The sequence below is a fragment of the Styela clava genome, chromosome 6 (assembly GCF_964204865.1).
Source record: "Styela clava chromosome 6, kaStyClav1.hap1.2, whole genome shotgun sequence".
Lineage (NCBI taxonomy): Eukaryota > Metazoa > Chordata > Ascidiacea > Stolidobranchia > Styelidae > Styela > Styela clava.
Genome location: NC_135255.1, coordinates 23,152,381 through 23,174,278, shown reverse-complemented (window position 1 = coordinate 23,174,278; position 21,898 = coordinate 23,152,381). Strand labels below are relative to the sequence as shown.

At 36.2% G+C, this 21,898-nt stretch overlaps 2 protein-coding genes and 1 long non-coding RNA gene across 3 annotated transcripts; all 3 read right to left on the bottom strand.

Moving 5' to 3' along the window:
* Positions 1-388: 388 nt before the first annotated feature.
* LOC120335570 (fibrinogen-like protein 1) lies at positions 389-20,302 on the bottom strand. The gene is made up of 5 exons (XM_078113986.1): positions 19,951-20,302; positions 19,340-19,500; positions 18,865-18,964; positions 1,816-1,912; positions 389-1,331 (listed from the first exon to the last, which is right to left on the bottom strand). Exons 1-5 carry the CDS (start codon positions 20,288-20,290, stop codon positions 1,004-1,006), a joined length of 1,026 nt encoding a protein of 341 aa, XP_077970112.1. The 5' UTR covers positions 20,291-20,302; the 3' UTR covers positions 389-1,003.
* LOC120335600 (uncharacterized) lies at positions 2,207-3,905 on the bottom strand. Its single transcript, XM_078113746.1, has 3 exons — positions 3,563-3,905; positions 2,905-3,068; positions 2,207-2,326 (listed from the first exon to the last, which is right to left on the bottom strand). Exons 1-3 carry the CDS (start codon positions 3,903-3,905, stop codon positions 2,207-2,209), a joined length of 627 nt encoding a protein of 208 aa, XP_077969872.1.
* On the bottom strand, positions 13,231-14,168 carry LOC120337424 (uncharacterized). Its single transcript, XR_013476607.1, has 3 exons — positions 14,063-14,168; positions 13,870-13,954; positions 13,231-13,302 (listed from the first exon to the last, which is right to left on the bottom strand). It is a non-coding gene; the product is annotated as an uncharacterized LOC120337424 (long non-coding RNA).
* Positions 20,303-21,898: the final 1,596 nt, after the last annotated feature.

Sequence of the window (21,898 nt, the reverse complement as noted above, 5' to 3'; positions counted from 1 at the left end):
TTCCTCTCCCCTGGGATAAAAATGTAAATCCTATCCTATCCAGCCCATTTAAATTTGGAACTACATTTGCGGTAACGTTTAATCTCATAAATTTATTTCTGTCAAAACACCTCGCCCTTGTAAAATCTCGTTCTCGCAAAACTGCATTATTTGAAAAAAGTCGTTTCCTACAGACTTTATTCTCGCAAAATGACTTTCATCAAAGTATCATTCTCGCAAACGACCATTCCCACAAAAGTACATTTGTAAAATTTACAAACATCAATGGCGCTCGCAATCAGCTGTCCTGCCGTTCTCCAACCCAAATACAATAACAAGCCTGTTGTCTAATGCATGATTTATCGACATCTAAGCATGCTATCAAGAATTAAATGATTAAAAATTATTATGTACATTTGTAAAATCTTGAATTAATTCAAAACAACGAAATTATTAGATTTAATGAAAGTTTTAAGACATTTGCATGAAACAATTATTTTGTTCAAATTTTACCATTCAAAGATGTCAAACAGAATATAATTTTACATGTATTTATACAAGATTAAACGGATATTTAGAATATTGACGAAATGGTTAGTTCAGATATTTGTTATATTAATGTATTAAAAATGAAAACTCTATCTCGGTTGATTAGGTGAAAAGTCATTTAAATGTTGATTTTGTGAAATGAAAATATATTTACATTTTACCAAAGGCTGTGGAAATCACGTGGTTCGAGATATTGAAGAAACCGAGTTCAGAATCCGAGTATATTATCAAAATGAGAAAAATTTGAGATTACGAACTTGGAAAATTTCGACTTCAAATACTGACTTCAAATAAGTACCTGGTAAAATTTGGAATTTTGTATTTTGACTTGAAGAAATTGGGAAAACAACTTTTTGCAGGATAAGTTTGATATTGTATTTAGGGTTTCAGTTTAAAATTGCAACAACGATTTAGAAATTTTTGAACCAACGACTCTAACTCCACGGCTTTGGTTTTGATTGATGGTTGAACATCTTTACATTCTCGGACGGAATTTCATTTCTGTGAACTTCAGTGAGTGACTGCTTCCCCTCCAATGGTTCCAGATGACTCCTTCCCAGCTTCTACTAGTCTGACCTCCACTGATATATTTACCGTTGAGGGTTGAGTGATGGCAACTATAAAACCACCATCCACCACTGTTATATTCACTTGCACAGTTGCCACCAGACTTTTCATCGTTGTCCTGATCCCTCGTCGTAAACTTCATTGCGTTATGATAATCAAGTGAATCCCCAGCATTTCCTGAATATCCTCCAACATTGAGTTGATATTTTGTAGAAGCAGATCCGATGGAAAACGACCTGAAATAAGAGAATATTATTTCAACAACATAGATATAATGCGTTTTATTATAGAATCTCATATTCAGTCCTGAAACCCGAAAAATCAGTTTTGCATCACCTATATGATGATACAGGCCGTTAGAAATGCTCGACCGGATTTGTAAGAATCTAAACAAAGTGTTACTAATAGGAAGGCGGCTGTTTTGAGACGATCGATAATTTCCTAGTTTTGTCTTATTCAGTCAACTTGGTAAATCCCATAATCAAAGCTATTAATCGACTAGAAAATTTTTCATTAAGCACAAAGTAAAGATAGGAAGTCGGATTTGAAATAATAAACAAGTTGCCAGAGTCAAATTCTTCCAATTAAATATGAAAAGTATTCCGAATGATTCAGGTTTTTTAATCAAAAATTGTCGTTTCCGAATCAGAAGCCGGAATCTCCGTCCGCAATACCCACAGCTGTAAAAAACGGGTAAAATATAATTGATGAAATACTTACGAATACTTGGCGTAGCGTTTATTTCCCTCCCAATCTTCCAAATCAATTCTGAGTTCAAAGTCACCGTCTGATGTTAATCGATGTAGTTTCTCCAATCCTAACAAATTTGAGAACATTGTAAATTATTTTATTTGATTAGTTGCTTCACTTCAAGATTCACAAGCGACTATATTTGGGAGAATATTTGCACTTCAGCATAGTTTACACCCAAGCTATTACGCATAGATTAAAGTCAATATTTTCATTTTAGTTAGCTTTGCTTTCGAAAAATATATCATAGAATCCCGTTGCCAGAATTACCAGTTTTCTGGTGATATGGTAATTATGGAACTTTATAAATGATAAACAACTAAAAGCTTCTTGAAAGTTTTTTTTTACAAGCCTATTCTTTTTAACAATCATCTATCTTACCCATCCAATATTCGTTCGCTGGATTTCCAAATCCTTCCACGTATTCAATCCAGTTATACGAGGCGAAATCAAGCATTCCGTTGGACCTTCGTTGGAAAACCTATTTGCAGAAAATATATGTTCAAAAATTATATATTCGTCTGTTAATGCCCTGCAAAGAATAATATAAAGTCGCTTGTCTACGGCACTTAATAATGGTGCATCGTGCTGGACCATCTAGTCGGTATACGCAGCCAATATTCGACCTGTTTTGGTGAAGAAGTACACGCGCATATTACAATTTACTATTTCTATATCTGACCTCAGCTGGTAAAAAACGTCACTCTGCAGGCTGTGGTTCTCCATATCTATTAAGCGATTATGCACTTAAATTATAAATACTGTTTTTTGTCTTTGTTGTGAAGCCTTATTTTAAAGTGCGTTTAAAATGTTCAAAGTACAAAATAGCATTGCAAAATCAAAGGATATGTTGCGGTTTATATTACGTACAATCTATTCACTCAGCCAGATGAATGCCAGACAGAAATTTTTGTGTATCAATTGATTTTATTCGAATGATATCTGGTTGTATCTGAGTGAGTCATAACTGCAGTTTGCCCAAAATGATCCAGACAATACAGGATCACAAGTGCATCATAAATCATTGTAATCTTGTATATTAATGACGAAATTTATCACTATCCATTTTCCTCCGTCTGTCGATGTGTCGCAATAAACCTGAATTATTTGGTTCCATCTTACTGGATAGATTGCAAAGACGCCGCCTGTTTCGTTCTTTACCAGAGCTAACTCTGTTGTGGCAAAGTTGCTGCAGTCTTTGTTAAGCACCAGCGAGAACATACCTGATGAAATTAAATGAATCAATCAGTTGGCAATGAATTAGGACAAAAGCAAAGTAGAATTTGACAGGCAAAAAAGTTGTTCATTTCCATCCAGGAAAATTAGAGGCAAAAATATATGAACATATTTAAAAGCTATTATTAGAAACCTCATCTTTTTAATAATGGGGATTGGGGAGCAATTGGACCAGTGGTTTGTTCATTGTAAACAGCAATAATAAATAAATAAATATCTATTCCGTGATTGGAATAATTATGTGTCATCAAGACATCGTTATTGAAAAAATTTATTCTATATTATTTTTGCTAATATATAATAACTAGTCTAAACATCTGTAACTGTACATTATAAACCAAGGATGAAACTGTTGTCAGCGAGTGAGTGTTCGCATACAAAGTGAATGTACGATTGTAAGAAGTGACACATAAATGATGACAAATGATGTTGAAAATTTTGTTTGCATTCAGCTTGTAGTATAATGGTGGCACTCACTTACTGTTTAATTTTTCTTCTACAATCTCTTCGATTCTGGTGTAGTTCACTTCGCCCGATGGCCCAGAAACCCCGGGCTGACCTTTGACCCCTCGAGGACCGACGCTTCCAGCTGGTCCACGTGGACCGGCTATTCCGGGTGGTCCAGTTGGGCCCTTTGGCCCAGCTTTTCCAACCAGCGGCCCTCTCTGTTGTCTTGCCGATGTATGGTCGGTATCTTGACACATATACGTTTGGCAATATCGATTCATTTGCTCGGTCAGTACTGTCCCATAATTATCCAAAGACGATGCGTTCTCCGTGGAACTTATTCCAACAAGTATAAACAGGGTGATATATTTGATCATGGTTAGTTCCGATAATACTCGTATTAATCTGAGATGAATAAAACACTTTGAAATTACAACTTACTCAACATAATCACAGTAGATAACACATACAACACGCAAATGGAATCCGGTTAATTACAGTCTGCTGCATCTTTGTTCTGCCTTTTAGATTTGGATCAAGAATGACTGTTGGCTTCTAGTCTGAGTCTAGCCTTTTTAATGCATTGCGTAGAAAAGTGGTTCCCAACCTTATATAGCTTGTGGGCCCCGTCTGGAGGCTTTTAGCACTCTGGCCCTCTGTTTATCATTCCAGTGGTATTTATAGTGTTATTTTGATTGGTACCATATCTCATTTTGTGTGAACAATTTCTGCTCAACAAAGTGAAAACACCGTATAAAGAAATGAAACTAGGAAAACGAGGAGTTTTCCATCAAAATTAAAATTAATTTCGCGCCTAGCATTGTGGTCCACCTCTAACTGCTCGAGAAAAACGTTTCCCAACAGGGAAGGAATTCTTTCCAAGGGAAGGGAAGCGATTTGCCTTGTACACGCGCAGTATTACTATTATTTAGTATAATATAATTAATTATTCATGCTAGGGTTACCATATGTGGAAACACAAAATCTCTGACAAAATTAATGATTTCTATTATGGTATAAATTCACTATGTATGCAAGGGCACAAGCTATCGTCGCTTTCTTGTGAGAATAGAATAAATACAGAAAAAACGAAAGAAGCAAAATTGTTGCCTAATCTTTAGCACTAGTGACCAAACCCTAGCACGGAGTAAGCTAAAGGTTGTGCAACCAAAATACCGATTACAAAATGCTGGTAATACAGTTCATATGTGACATCACAATTATCTGAATGCGACTCTATCCGTGTGGCACAAAAAAGCTTGCATGTGACATATCTCTGAAAAATAGGTTTTCGTGGATGCGCAATATCTGGAAACTCGAGGATTTGTAGCAGGAATTCTGTGTATTCCAAATTCTGACATTTAGGCACTTTTTAGCATTTCTCCCTGACGCAAAATTGACCACTCAAATACCGGACATGTCAGGGAAAATCTGGCGTATGGCAACATTAATTTATGCACACTTTCACGACTACTTGAAATTTACAACAGCGGTAGTGTGGCTTGCCCATAACAGTAGCTGGGTCCATTAAAGATTGAACAAATAGGTGGTTTCATAGACACTCCCGAAGTATGTGAACCTACATGGCGGACATCGGAACCAGGATATGTGTACCAGGTTAGGGATATGCCATAATATTATTCCAATTATTCTTATTTTAGTTATATGACGAGTTCGGAGACTAGCCAAGTGACTCCCGTAGTATTTGTACCTGAAATTATGGCCTAACCCTAACCTGGTACACATACTACGTTCCGGTGTCCGCCATCTTGGTTCACATACTTCTTGAGTACCGCTTTATCATTAAATAGTGAGTAATAGGAAGTTTTAAAATAAGCAAAAGGATGAATTTAAATTGATGAATTTAAAAGCTGAGAACCACCAGTTTAGATTGACCTATTTTTACCTATGCTTGTCTAGAGCCTTTTCAAAAATCAGGTTCCAAAAATAGATGGTTTAAACCAGGTCTGGAGTCGGAGCAGGTCGGAACCAAAGCGTATATATAATATGAGCGGGGCAACGCTCAGACAATGGACGCCATCTTGTGCCTAATGTTCTCGACAATTCAACACGGCGCCTTATGAAAAGTTCCAACACAATTATTGAAACATACCTATTATTTTCACTAATATTTTAGGTAGAAAAATTTTCAAGGTCGTATTTTGAAGTAGAATCTTAGCCTTACATGCTTATATTCTTTCATGTTGGCCAAATTACATTTTTAGTACATTAAATTGTCTTTGAAGACAAGTATACCGGTTCCGAGTTGCTTCCGAAGTAAATTAGTCATTCTAATCGTTATTATTAACAATATGACAAAGGCTTTCCTTATGATGTCACAGATGAAAAGTTGTGTTTATTCGTCAAATTTCCGGCCGACCCAACTTTGCTTCAATGGCCGTTTCTATTTTCTGGTTAACATTTTTCGTCTGTCAAGCTCCATAATGCCCTATTGCTCAGCCATGCGCTAGAAGAACAAATGACATTGTAGGATTGATTGTTGCGGAGACATTTTACAGCCTCAAATTGGCGTATCACTATAAAATCTGCGTTATATATTTAGATAGCATATATCTTAAAGTTCAAAATCCACCCTTCAGTTTCATTCTAGCCCTTATAACAGCGGACTTATTCGATTCGGTACAACAACACGACGAAAATTTCCCATAAGACTCCATTGTTTCGCGTTTCCCAAATATGGCACAAGATGGCGTCCATGAACTTATTTACCATTAAGCAAGTTGGTTGCCGGCCGTTGGTCGAAACCAGAAGCCGTGACTAATTATATTGGTTTCAGCTCCAAACAATCTAATTTTTAAAATCTATATAGCAACTATAAATCATTAAATTTTGATATGGCAAAATGTTCAAAATGATCTTCTTAAAATATCGAATCTAACCGACTTAGGTTAATTTAGAAATGCAACCTCAATTCCAATAACATCAAAAACTGCCAATCTAACCCACCTATCACTACAACTACACTGAACTAAAATTATTTTATCATCAGACACTGACAAAGCGAAATATGAATGAGATTGAAGTTGCGCCACATTTTATGCGATATAATCTCTAAAAGATAAAAGAGAGAGAGAGTCGTGGGCAAAATACGACACGAATAAATAACGAGTGATTTGTTCACAATTCAACAACTCGATATCTCAGCTCCTCATTGCGTGTGAACCAAAGCCCCACGACCTATGAATGGAATTCCCATGCATTGAACCATGAACCATGAAAATAAAGAACTCCACCTCATGATGTTCGAGATATTTCCACGTTAAAATTATTTTATGCAAGTTTGCTCAAATAAATTTGTCCACGAAGTATGAATAGAATTACTATGCATTGAACCATAAACGCAACCATTCTTAAATACGCAATAGTTAATTGCGACAAAATGGGTGGAATTAATGAGGCAATTCCCCTTTTTAGGAATCAAAAGTAAGAAGAAACATAATAATACAGAGAATGATTGAAACCTACATTTTTTTCGTTAAAATGAATAGATAGATATAAATTTGCCCTTATTTATCGACAAAGTCGTCAATTTAGTTGAAGCTTAATTTATGCAAGAAATAATTCTTTCTCATCCAATCCATCAACACAGTATTTTTGGTGGACATATGTAAAATATATACTACAATTTTAAAACATTTCACCGTGCGGAAAGTAGGGAAATTCCACCAGATTTAAGGAAAAATTTAAGGCATTCTCAATTTAACTGAGTTAAAGCGTAATTTATGTAAGAAATAATTTTTTCTCACCCGAATCATTGAGACCGTATCTTTTATAGAGATTCATGAAACACATATTAAAATTTCAAAAATGTCCACCGTGCGGAATACTGGAAGTACTTGTGATACTAAACTATACCAGACCTAATTTGGGCAGTTTTGACCGGGTCTGGACTGCGACCACCCAATTACACGTGCGAGAGAAAATATATCTCTTGTTCTCGTTCTCCGGCCGTTGGTCTGGAGGTGGGTTGCGTTTCGTTGTGTGCTCTGTTTTTGCTGTTTCAAGTTTTAGATTGTGAAGTTGCCGTACAATAAATAACCAATCTGAAATCTTTTGGTCTTCTGACATATTTGCAACCACAGCAGCAAGATCTTATACCGCGACAATAAGTATAATTTTATTTTGACACAACTTTTTCAAAGGTTTTGTTCGCCTTTCAAAATTCTTCATTTGAATCAGTGTAGGCCTATATTATGGGGTTTTCAAAATAAACTATCTGTCTATCTTTTTTGTGTAATGGAGTTCTGGAGTTGTAATATCAATACTGTGATAGGTTTAGATTATTCACAGTCATTCTTGTAAAAGCCAATGAATTTGACCTAATCATATGGGGAACCATGGATTATATTCTCGGCGCTCCAGAAGTGTATCGGTAGTTACTGTTGAATAGTTTTCCAACATTATTTGGTGCTCCAGAAGTATGTGTACCAATAACTAATTTTGTTCGCCTACTTTACATCAAGTAGTGTAAAGGGACTGAAACCTATAAGCAGGGGGTATATCCTCTTGGCTAACACAGACAGTCCCCGTAACTCGTAATAGAACTAAATTATAGAAAATCAGAATAAAATTACGGCCTAACTCTAACCAGGTGCATATACTACAGGAGTACCCTATTCTTGACTCGGCGGTGTGGCGCATCGTAGCGCACTTTTATAACGCATTCAATATCCTATTTTGTTTTGACTTGTTGTGACTTTAAATTCTCAACAGCAATTGATTAATTATGTCTGGAACAATTTTTGCTAAATCCGAAAAGTCCTAATTTCATAAACTCATGCCAAGTTGTTGCCTGAACGTGATCACTTGCTTTTGATCTCATAGTGCGTGTTGTAATTTTCAGAAAGTTTACTGTTATATGTAAGTAAATAGTAAGCAACTTTTCAAATCAGTGGTTTGTACAGTGCGTTCTCTCAGACAAAGGATATAAAGAAACTACGTATACAGAGATCTGAGTTAAATTATTAAATTTGCATATTTTGACCTGAGCCCACGAACTTACAATCTGTTCTAATAACCCAAACTAATTGTATACATTTGATGGTTTATTTGCAAGCCTATGCTAACCCTATAAAAGATAAAACTGTTAAACTAATTTGACCTGAAAAATAAAAACCAGAATAAACTTTGTTAAACTTCTGCTAACGTTAAACTAGTTTCGATGACAGCAATAACTTTTTTAATTGTCTTGTCATCATCTTCTAAAATTTTCAACTATTATTTAATAATCGATGTATGAAACAAAATGTGATAGTCGTCTGCTGTGTTGTTCGCTTTAATCATCTAATACTAAAATATATTTTTGTAGTAGTGACCTTAAATTTACTGGTCCTACACAGCTATTGATTAATTGTGTCTGAAACAATAGCTTCATGGTGGAAGGCCTAATTTCATAAACTCGTGCCAAGTTGTCACATGCTTTTGATCTCATTGTGCGAGTTGCAATTTTCAGAAGGTTGACTGTTATATGCAAGTAAATGGAACAACTGTTTTTTTTTGCTCTATAGAACGATTTTCACACGTGTTTGGGCGCTTCAGAAGTACGTGTACCAAAATGGAGGTAACTAATTTTGTTCGCCTACTTTACATCAAGTTGTTTAAAGGAAGCCTATGGGTAGGGGGTGTATTCACTTGGCTAACACAGACAGTCCCCGAACTCTTGATAGAAATAAAATACAAAAATCAGAATAAAATTATGGCCTAATCCCAACCTGGTACACATACTACGGGAGTACCCGCGTTCGACGCCGAACAAAGCTCTACACCAGAGACCAATAATGATATAAACTATGAAAACAGGTGAGCAACAAAATCCAAAAAGAAATAGAACGGATATGTAATCTGTCACAGTAGATGTATGGACAAACTTTCAATCTTCATGACTTTGCCTGAACACCAGATAACAGAAAATGTGGAAACATAGAACCCTCAGAAAGTTTCTGAAATTAATAAAATCAATAGCATTCTAGCGACAACAACATTGAGCCGCAACGCCATGCTTCCGAAAAACAAATACCTAAAACTAATCCCATACCCAACATGGACTGGTAACAGGACGAGAGGCCGTGGTTCTCCATATGGTTAAGCCGTCTTATCGGCTTTCCTCTCCCCGGGAGAAATATGTGAATCCTAACTCACCATGAATCCCACTTCATATGCTCACTCTAAAGTTTAGAGTCTAAACCATTTGAATAAAGTTCCATACATAGAAAATCACACAAAGTTATCACAAAATTCTAGCAACGAGAACTAGTGAAAGTTTTTAAGTTGGAATTCTAAGTTGAAATTATTAAATATACCGAAAAGGTATTTCATTTATGGCGCGTCTACATGGTATTCGTTTGCATATTAGTGAAAGCCCGTATAGGGCCTTGTTTTGAGTGAAAATCCTGGAAAATTGTCATATAGAAAAAAAGATAAAAACTAACAGCTATAAATATTATTGTATATTGCATATCTTACGCTTCCACTGTTAACTAGAAGACGAATAGAAAAAAAAACTATTAAGCATTTCGATAATAGCGCTTCTATAAGGTAGCTTATTACATAACCAGTAGAGTTCTTGTACAGTACAAATAAAAACCAGAACAAATTTTGTGAGTAGAGTAGCTCTTCGCAAATCGAGGGAATCACTTTCTTCTGGGTGGAAGACATTAAAAAACGTCCCACCAAAAGCTAAAATTGTCATATATTACAATTGTCATTTTTTATTGCAAACAAACAATACCCAGAATACGCTACTTGTTCGAAGGGAAATGTGTGAAAAATGGATGTATAAGAAGCTCCAAGCTAAAACTGTTATATGTTTCATATTTTTTGATTAATTTACTAAACGTGTTAACTGAAATAGACAAATTATATACAAAATACGTTACTTCGGAGGCGCGTCTGCAAGATAGCCAATTACATAAAACAATTTTTGTACCAAAATCTCAAAGCTGAAATTATTACATATTACATCTCTTGCAATACCGATATAAACGTTCAAACTGTTCTATCAACTGGCGTTGACAAATAACAACCAAAATACATAACTTTTGCTCCTTCACTTACAAGTATCGCAAGATATCGCACATCGGTAACAGATGTTGTTCCATGTAAAAGTTGTGGAAAGAGGAGCTCAAGAACATTCCACATTTTCTATATTCAAATTAGCGTCTGCTTGCACTTTTCGGTGTCCGAGAAAAATGTTTAATGAAAGCAACGTATACAAAGCTCTAAGTTAAAAAATTTACCTATTTTTTGCTAAGCCCATGAACTTTCAATATGTTCTAATAACTCAAACTACAAAACATAACTTTGATGGTTTATCTGCAAGCCCATACTAACCCTATAAAAGATTAAACTGTTCAATCAACTCGAGCTGACAAATGAAAACCAGAAAACACTTTGTTATACGTCTGCGAGCATTAAACTAGTTTCGATGACAGCAAAAAAATATTTTAATTGTGTTTTCATTATCATCTAAAACTCCAAATTGTTATGTAATAATCGATTTATGAAACAAAATGTAACAGTCGTCTGCTACGTTGTTCGCTTTAATTATCTGATATTAAATATTTTTTCTAGTATTGACCTTAAATTTACACAGCTATTGACTAATTCTGTCTGGAACAATTTTTGCTACATTGGGAAAGTCCTAATTTCATAAACGCGTGCCAAGTTGTTGCCAAAACTTGATCATTTGCTTTTGATCTCATAGTGCGAGTTGCAATTTTCAGAAAGTTGACTGTTATATGTAAGTAAATAGAACAACTGGTGTTTGCTTTATAGCACGTTTTTACACGCGTTTGGGTGCTCCAGAAGTATGTGTACCAATATGGAAGTAACTTACTTTGTTCGTTCATTTTACAACAAGTTGTGTAAAGAAAATGAAACCTATGGACAGGGGTATATTCACTTGACTAACACAGACAGTCCTCGAACTCGTAATAGAACTAAAATAGGAAAAATCGGAATAAAATTATGGCCTAACACTAAACTGGTACACATACTACGGGAGTGCCCGCGTTTGACGCCGAACAAATCCCTACACCAGAAACCAATAATGATAGAAACAAGTGAGCAATGGTAAAATATACAGACACGACCAAAACGAAATAGAACGAATATGTCATCATAAAAAATCTTTCAATCTTCACAACTTTGCCTGAGCAACTGATAACAGCGAACACGGAACCGCAACAAGATGGGCAATTTTTAATTTGGATGACGTCATCGCACGCAAAAAAACAATCTCAAACAGCCCGTAGAAAATTCCAAATTATATAAGCTCATTACAGAGCACTGGCTCCTGAAACTGAACAAAACGTCGAATAAAATAATCGTTGTTAAATCAATATCCTAAGAGCCTCTAAAGAAAATAATATATGCATACATTATGAACTATTCAAAATGTACAAACGTTGCGTCGAATATTGTGTAACAAATTTTAATAGAGTTTGTATCTGTATTGTTAAAGGAATTAGGAGCTTAAAAATAGGCCAAGAGAGGAATGTGACAGAAAAGGTTTGGGAACCGATGGGTTAAGATTAAAAATCGTCCACGCAAGTGGCAAGTTGATATTTCTGCAATGTTTACTGGTTGAGTGCTGTGAAGCCGGGAAAGGGGGTGAAGATTGTCAGATTTACTCAGAGGAGAGACAAGTCAATAAGACGAGTTAAACATATGGCGGGGGACGGATCCGGCCCCCGGGTCGTGTTTGCCCGTCCCTACTCTAACACATGCTATGTGGAATATTGTCAGCAAGTTTCTTTCCTACAGATGAAAAGAATTTATTGAACTCGGCGGATATTCTGGCGGGGTCGGATACTGTGGCACCATTTTCAAGCTCCAATTCAGAGACGATGGATTCATCTTTGGACCTAACTCTAATAATGTCATTGATAGTTTTCCAAGTGTGCTTCACATCCCCTCTGTTGTTTTCAAGAATAATATGGTAATCAAGAAATCTTTCAAAGCTTTCTTGAGTGCTCCCTCACAGCATTCTTTCTTTCTGGGGCAAGCGACATCTACCGAGGTTCGCCAAATAATATTGAACCTGAAAAAGGGCAAAGCAGTTGGACATGATGGTATTTCCCCGTTTTTTTTGAAAATATTCGCAGATATTATTTCTCCAGAATTGAGTCACTTTTTTAATTTATCATTCAATTATGGTATTTTCCCCTCCTCATTAAAGATTGCCGGGTGTAATACCAATCTTCAAAAGCGGCAACAAAAATAATCCCTCTAATTATCGGCCAATTTCTATTCTATCTTCAATTGGTCTTATTCTGGAAAAGTTAATATACAAGAGAATGCTAATTTTTTGTACCAAATTCAACTTGATCAATAAATGCCAATTCGGATTCCAACCCGACCACTCTACTAGCCATGCCATCCTAGACTTAACATCATATATTTATGACAAAATAGATAAATGTGAGTTGTGCTTTCCTTGATCTAAAGAAAGCCTTTGACACGGTGGACCACAAAATTCTTATTCAAAAGTTGCAACACTATGGTTTCAGAGGTAATGTAAGCAAACTACTAGCTAATTACCTGAGTGGTCGTTTCAATTTGTTGAATTAGGTTCTCATAAGTCCCCAATGTTGCCCATTCAGTGCGGAATTGTCCAGGGTTCAATTATCGGGCCTTTGGCTTTTTTACTCTCTGTAAATGACCTGTCGAACTGCTCTAATTTTCTAACCAAGCTCTTCGCCGATGATGCCTGCCTGCTTGCTAGTGGAAAAGACTTGACCACACTCCAACACACTGTAAACTCAGAAATAAATAAAATATATGAGTGGATGTTATGCAACAAACTTACTGTAAATGTCGAAAAATCGAAAGTCATGGTTTTCAGCCGAAAATCGCTAACAACACATGCCGACATTCTAATCAAAATCAGGGGGGTTGACTTGGAAGTCGTCCAATCCTATAAATATCTCGGGCTCCATATAGATAATAATTTAAAATGGAACACCCATACTATCGAATTACATAAAAAATGGTCGAGATCGGTTGGGATATTGGGAAAACTCAGACATTATGTCCAGGATGCCACCCTGCGAACTGTCTACTTTGCTCTCTTTCAATCCCACATACAATATGCCATAACCGCTTGGGGCTCAGTAACATTCTTAAATTGGAGATCTCACAGAATAAAGCTGTTAGAACATTCTCTAGAGCATCTATTCGTACAAACCTAAACACCCTATACCATAAAACAAGGGTGTTAAAACTATCTGACATTCACACTCTAGAGATCTCCAAAGTTATGCACCAATTTCAAAACAACCACTTGCCCACAGCTTTCGACAATTATTTTGTTTCGCTTACCTCTGTGCATGAACACAACACTCGCTCTTCAACCAAGTCCAATTTTTTTGTACCTCGCTTTTCACTGAGCAAATCTCAAAATTCCCTGAAATACAAAGGTGTCATAATATGGAATAGTATTCCACAAAGTTTACGTGAAAGCACATATCTCTCTTTTAAAATAAAATATAAGAAGGTCATGCTTTCATCTTACCTGTCTCGGGTCACCACATCTGTTTGATGTGCTGACACCCTCCACCCCTTGTCATTGTCAGCTCAACACTTGACTTCACCCACAGTCCACAGTAACTGAAATAGATGGAGACTCTGAAAATATTGAACTTGTTATTTCGATGTCTTTTCCATATGCTGTTTGCTTGGGTACCGATACCGTACAGTGTTTACTGCATTCATGTTTTCAATGATGGACTAAAATTTTCTAATATACTAGTTTCTTTATGTACATATTTTGTCTAACTAGCAATACTATTTACTTCCACATTTATTTATTTTGTATTTATTTATGTAGGTCGCCTCGACTTACTTTAACGTAAACCTGTTCTAATATTTATTGTTTGTTTGATTTATATATTACTGTTATTTATCTATTACTGTTAGACTTGTCATGGGTGTCGCTGCTCGATCACCAGTCTTGGTGTCTCGCGCCTCCCTTCACCCTAAAGTACCATATTTCCTATTTCTTGTATTGTGTATTCACATTGTGTGCTTTGGAATGGTGAAAAAAAAAATTACTGATTACATGGGCAAACTACGGGCCGCGGGCCAAATCCTACTAGTTGGGTAATTTATTCTGGCCGACCTGATGCCGTCACAACCAAACTAAAACCAAATTTTGCTGTTTGAATGTGCTAAACGTTGCTTGTGGAAATGCAAATCCTGGCTTTATTAGTTATTCTATCTTTTTATATCAAGTGTGAAGGAAATATGAATTTTAAATATACTTTTATACTAAAACTCCTGTTGACAGAGATGTTGAAAGACTAATGTTTTTCTCTCGATTGGGGGTTTCTAAATATGTGCTTGGACTATATCATCTCCATTCCTAGCCGGATTAAATATACCAAGTACCAGTTCATGTCGGGTACGAGAATAGGATCCGACCATTTCGGTAAGTGGTTTCGTGAACCACCCTGGCATGTTTGTGGAGTCCAGCTACTCTCTCTCGCACTTACCGGTAATTATCTTCCACAGGATTCAAACTTGCGAACTGGCATAGAGTAAGATAATATTTTATTTCGATTCATTCGCAAAAACAAAATAAACATATATACACAAAAGATTAAGGCGAAGCACCTGGAAAGTGAACAAAACCCCAAAAAATAAGTTAAAAACATATTAAACGCGTTCACATACCGAAAAAGAAAGAAAACAAGTCACAAACACAAACAAATGAACATGAATATTGACGGCGGTCATTACTCAGGCGTTTAACTTGGTCAAGTTGCGTGCAATTTTTTCAAAAACAAAACAGTGAATTTAATATCCGCTGTGCGTGTGATGCGGCATGTAAACAAACAATCCGAAAAATCCCAGAATGAGGTGCGAATGCATGTTTCCGTTCCATGCTCGAACATATATCTAGTAAAATCTACTAAAACGTTAACACGCCAATGTAAAAATCGATTGTGAATTTTCAAATATCAGTTCGTTCAGTTTAACTTTTGTATATCCGGTCACATATTTGAGCAGAGCATAATTTCGTCCGAACTTATCTTCACAATATCTTTAAAAATCTTCCATGTTGCACATTTCCATTCCATCATTCAAAAATCTGCTATTTCTGTTATTTGTTTATTGATGTCACTAAGTCTGAGATTCACTTCTCGAATGTATATCTTCGGCTCGAGATAGCCACGTCCGCACGCGACGGCGGTCGGTACTTAAAGGAGTAATCAGAGATGTGATGGCAATGATGGCTTCTCACATTCTCACGATTTATGCTGTCACTGGTTGATGGTAGCCAACGCGTAAAATCGGTCTTAATTGGAAGAAATTTGCCTGATAGGGCGTTTACAAGAATGTATATTTATCAGGATGGCCAATGTTTGGGGGTCCAGAACATGATCAGAGTCCAATTTATCAAAGACTCGACTTCGCTCGAAGTTTTTAGGGATTTCTAACCAACACGAGAAGTTATATAACCACTGGTTAATAGCGCTCAATATTATAGCAGTGTTACTCATAAACAGAATAGCAAGAGAATATGTTGCAAGGATTGATTTCAGCAAAAATGTGTCTCTGCGCGAATGCAGATGTGAGAAAGTAAGATGTCCATACTCATCAACATAGGAGTATTCTGGAGAAGCAATTTTTATTTGAACGTTAGAATGAGATAATTTCTAATCAATTATTCCATGATAGAAGAAAAGTGATAAGACGATTTTAATTATATCGCGAACCACAGACACTCGTCTCATCGTCTGGTTATCTGGCAAAGTATGAAAGTAGTCAACCAGTCATTCGCTGTATATGTGCTTGGTGGTGAAAGTCGTAACAGACCAACGGGTTACTTAACCCACTCTGAAAGGGTAGAAGTCAAGCAATTCTATCGCACATAATTGCTCCGCACCACAACCAGTGTAAGGTAATCAAAATTGAAGTATGTTAGCAATAAAATTTGAAGATTGACGTCACAGTTAGCCGCGGCGGTGTGACAAGGCACGGTGGTTCACAGGCACAAATCCCACGCGTGGATAGTTATGTGCGAGAGGATTGATAGACTCCTCGCCGGCGTAGGGTGGTTTACGTAACCGCTGGTCGGTTACGGCTTTCTCCACCATCAAGTCAATGCTTCCGCAAACAAATAACTAACTCATCCCATACCTGACATGGAATGATAACCGGGCGAGAGGCGTGGTTTGCCATGTGGTCGAGCCGTCGTATCGGATTTCCTCTCCCCCGGGATAAATATGTAAATCCTATCCTATCCAGCCCATTTAAATTTGGAACTACATTTGCGGTAACGCTTAATCTCATAAATTTATTTCTGTCAAAACACCTCACCCTTGTAAAATCTCGTTCTCGCAAAACTGCATTATTTGAAAATAGTCGTTTCCTACAGACTTTATTCTCGCAAAATGACTTTCAACAAAGTAACATTCTCGCAAACGACCATTCCCACAAAAGTACATTTGTAAAATTTACAAACATCAATCGCGCTCGCAATCAGCTGTCTTTCCGTTCTCCAACCCAAATACGATATCAAGCCTGTTGTCTAATACATGATTTATTGACATCTGAGCATGATATCAAGAATTAAATGATTAAAAATTACTATGTACATTTGAAGAAACTTGAATGAATTCAAAACAACGAATTTACTAGATTTAATGAAAGTTTTAAGACATTTGCATGAAACAATTTGTTTATTTACATTCTACTATTTAAAGGTCCGAAACAGAAAATAATTCTACATGTGTTCATACGAGATTAAACGGATATTTAGAATATTGACCAAATGGCTGGTTCAGGTATTTGTTATATTAATGTATTACAAATGAAAACTCGATCTAGGTTGATTAGGTGAAAAAATTTGGTCCTATAATTTCAAATAAGAACCTGAAAGAATTCAAAATTTTAATTCTTAAAATTAGAAAAAACACTTTTGATTTAGTTTTCAGGAAAACAAAAATTTTATAGGATTAGTTTTATCTTGTATTTAATTAAATTTTCGTTCAAAATTGCAACATCGATTTAGAAAAATTTTGAAAATGCGACTCTAACTCCAGAGTCTTGGTTTTGATTGATTGATGTTTTAACATCTTTACACTCTCGGACGGAATTTCATTTCCGTGAACTTCAGTGAGTATCTGCTTCCCTTCCAATGTACCCAGATGACTCCTTCACCATCTCTACTAGTCTGACCTCCACTGATATATTTACCGTTGAGGCTTGAGTCAAAGCATTTATTAAACCACCATCCACCACTGTTAAAATGACTTGCACAGTTGCCACCATCCATATCATTGTCCTGATCCTTTGTCGAAAACTTCATTCCGTTATGTCCCTCTGTAAGTGAATCCCTAGCATTTCCTGAATATCCTCCAACATTGAGTTGATATTTTGTAGAAGCGGATCCGATGGAAAACGACCTGAAATAAAAATATTATTTCAACAACATAGATATAATGCGTTTTAATATAGAATTTCATATTCAGTCCTGAAACCCGAAAAATCAGTTTTGCATCACCTATATGATGATACAGGCCGCGAGAAATGCTCGACCGGATTTGTAAGAATCTAAACAAAGTGTTACTAATAGGAAGGCGGCTGTTTTGAGACTATCGATAATTTCCTAGTTTTGTCTTATTCAGTCAACTTGGTCAATCTCATAAACAAAGCTATTAATCGACCAGAAAACTTTTCATTAATGAAGATGAGAAGTCGGATTTGAAATAATAAACAAATTTGTCGGAGTCAAATTCTTCCAATTAAATATGAAAAGTATTCCGAATGATTCAGCTTTTTCAATCAAAAATTGTCGTTTCCGATTCAGAAACCGGAGTCTCCGTCCGCAATACCCACAGCTGTAAAAAACGGGTAAAATATAATTGATGAAATACTTACGAATACTTGGCGTAGCGTTTATTTCCCTCCCAATCTTCCAAATCAATTCTGAGTTCAAATTCACCGTCTGATGTTAATCGATGAAGTTTCTCCAATCCTAACAAATTTGAGAATATTGTAAATTATTTGTATTTTATTATGTGTTTCACGAATTCACTCTGGACAAGACTCGCAAGCGACTATATTTGGAAGAATATTTGCACTTCAGCATAGTTTAAATTCATGCTATCACACATGGAGTAAAGTTACATTCAATTCTAATCGTTTTAATTTAGTAAGATTTTGAATATATCATAGAATCTAGTTGCCAGATTTAACAGTTTTTTGGTGATATGTTAACCAGGTTACGTTATAAATGATAAGAACTAGAAGTTCCTCGGAAAGTTTTCTTTTTACAAGCCTATCCTTTCCAACAATCATTTTTCTTACCCATCCAATATTCAGATTTTGGGTTTCCAAATCCCTCCACATAATCTTTCCAGTTATACGAGGCGAAATCGAGCATTCCGTTAGACCTTCGTTGGAAAACCTGTTGGCCGAAAATATAAAAAAATATAACCCACCCATGTAATATCAGTCATGGAATGCAATTGCAATATTTAAGGTTCTCTACAAATAAATTCATTAGCTTATTTGGTACATTGTTCGGAGGTGCCATATTAATGTGAAAAATTCATATGATATAACGTTCTGATTGAAAATTATGTTGCCAATATACAAACTGAGACTTCAGACATACGAAGCTAGACGGCATGAAAAAATCGTGCGTTATAAAACCCCTTGCAAACAGGATGCTAATTTCCCTCTGAAGTTACCACATAGATCACGAGCTTCGTTTTAACAATTTAGAAAAAAGAATATGGAAATAAAATTGCGAAACATTCTGGAAAATACCACTTCTTACCATCCATTTCCCTCCATCTGTTTCTACGTCGCAATAAACCCTGAGTCGATGTTCCAGCTTGATCGTATTGATTTCGAACACACCGCCAGTCTCGTTCTGAAGCAAAGCCATTTCATTTGTGTCGAAGTTGCTACAATCTTTGTTAGGAAGAAGATACTTTCCTGAAATGTTACAAAGAAATTCAATAATTTTTTTAATAAAACACTGGATTTAATTAATTAACAGAATAAATTAATTTTCACGTTTTGTAATTTTCTTGCTTCAATTCAACAATGGTATGTGAAATGAAATGGCTTGATAGGTTTTTGTGAAATTTTTTAACGCCCAGGCTCAACCGTCATGTTATATAAAAAATAGGATATTTTCCGCGACCAGCGAAAGTTCTTAGTTTTGGTGTCATAGACCTGGAATCCTGATTAAGTCCAGTTAAGACATTCCAGTTCATCCAGTTAAAGTTGAATGTTTTTTTTTTATTCAATGATATAATAAATACATAATTCATACACGCTACTACTATTCTAAGTAAAATACAACACAACGGCTTAGTAATATGGGTGACCGTATTGATTATTTGCCACAGAGAACGTGCTTTAAACCAAATAAAATCTTACCTATTTTCTCCCCAACTATCTCCACGATCCTGGTGTAGTTCACTTCACCCGATGGTCCAGAAACCCCGGGCTGACCTTTGACCCCTTGTGGACCGACGCTTCCAGCAGGTCCACGGGGACCGACTATTCCGGGTAGTCCAGGTGGGCCCTCTGGCCCAGCTTTTCCAACCCGCGGCTCTCTCTGTTGTCTTACCGATGTATGGTCGGTATGTTGACACATATACGTTTGGCAATATCGATTCATTTGCTCGGTCAGTACTGTCCCATAATTATCCAAAGACGATGCGTTCTCCGTGGAAATTATTCCAATAAGCATAAACAGGGTTATATATTTGATCATGGTTAGTTCCGATAATACTCGTATTAATCTGAGATGAATAAAACACTTTAAAGTTACAACTTACTCAACACAATCACAGTAGATAACACATACAACACGCAAATGGAATCCGGTTAATTACAGTCTGCTGCATCTTTGTTCTGCCTTTTAGATTTGGATCAAGAATGACTGTTGGCTTCTAGTCTGAGTCTAGCCTTTTTAATGCATTGCGTAGAAAAGTGGTTCCCAACCTTATATAGCTTGTGGGCCCCGTCTGGAGGCTTTTAGCACTCATGGCCCTCTGTTTATTATTCCAGTGGCATTTATAGTGTTATTTTGATTGGTAGATACCATATCTCATTTTGTGTGAACAATTTCTGCTCAACAAAGTGAAAACACCGTATAAAGAAATGAAACTAGGAAAACGAGGAGTTTTCCATCAAAATTAAAATTAATTTCGCGCCTAGCATTGTGGTCCACCTCTAACTGCTCGAGAAAAACGTTTCCCAACAGGGAAGGAATTCTTTCCAAGGGAAGGGAAGCGATTTGCCTTGTACACGCGCAGTATTACTATTATTTAGTATAATATAATTAATTATTCATGCTAGGGTTACCATATGTGGAAACACAAAATCTCACAAAACACAAAATTAATGATTTCTATTATGGTATAAATTCACTATGTATGCAAGGGCACAAGCTGTCGTCGCTTTCTTGTGAGAATAGAATAAATACAGAAAAAACGAAAGAAGCAAAATTGTTGCCTAATCTTTAGCACTAGTGACCAAACCCTAGCACGGAGTAAGCTAAAGGTTGTGCAACCAAAATACCGATTACAAAATGCTGGTAATACAGTTCATATGTGACATCACAATTATCTGAATGCGACTCTATCCGTGTGGCACAAAAAAGCTTGCATGTGACATATCTCTGAAAAATAGGTTTTCGTGGATGCGCAATATCTGGAAACTCGAGAATTTCTAGCAGGAATTCTGTGTATTCCAAAATCTGACATTTAGGCACTTTTTAGCATTTCTCCCTGACGCAAAATTGACCACTCAAATACCGGACATGTCAGGGAAAATCTGGCGTATGGCAACATTAATTTATGCACACTTTCACGACTACTTGAAATTTACAACAGCGGCAGTGTGGCTTGCCCATAACAGTAGCTGGGTCCATTAAAGATTGAACAAATAGGTAGTTTCATAGACACTCCCGAAGTATGTGAACCTACATGGCGGACATCGGAACCAGGATATGTGTACCAGGTTAGGGATATGCCATAATATTATTCTAATTATTCTTATTTTAGTTAAATGACGAGTTCGGAGACTAGCCAAGTGACTCCCGTAGTATTTGTACCTGAAATTATGGCCTAACCCTAACCTGGTACACATACTACGTTCCGGTGTCCGCCATCTTGGTTCACATACTTCTTGAGTACCGCTTTATCATTAAATAGTGAGTAATAGGAAGTTTTAAAATAAGCAAAAGGATGAATTTAAATTGATGAATTTAAAAGCTGAGAACCACCAGTTTAGATTGACCTATTTTTACCTATGCTTGTCTAGAGCCTTTTCAAAAATCAGGTTCCAAAAATAGATGGTTTAAACCAGGTCTGGAGTC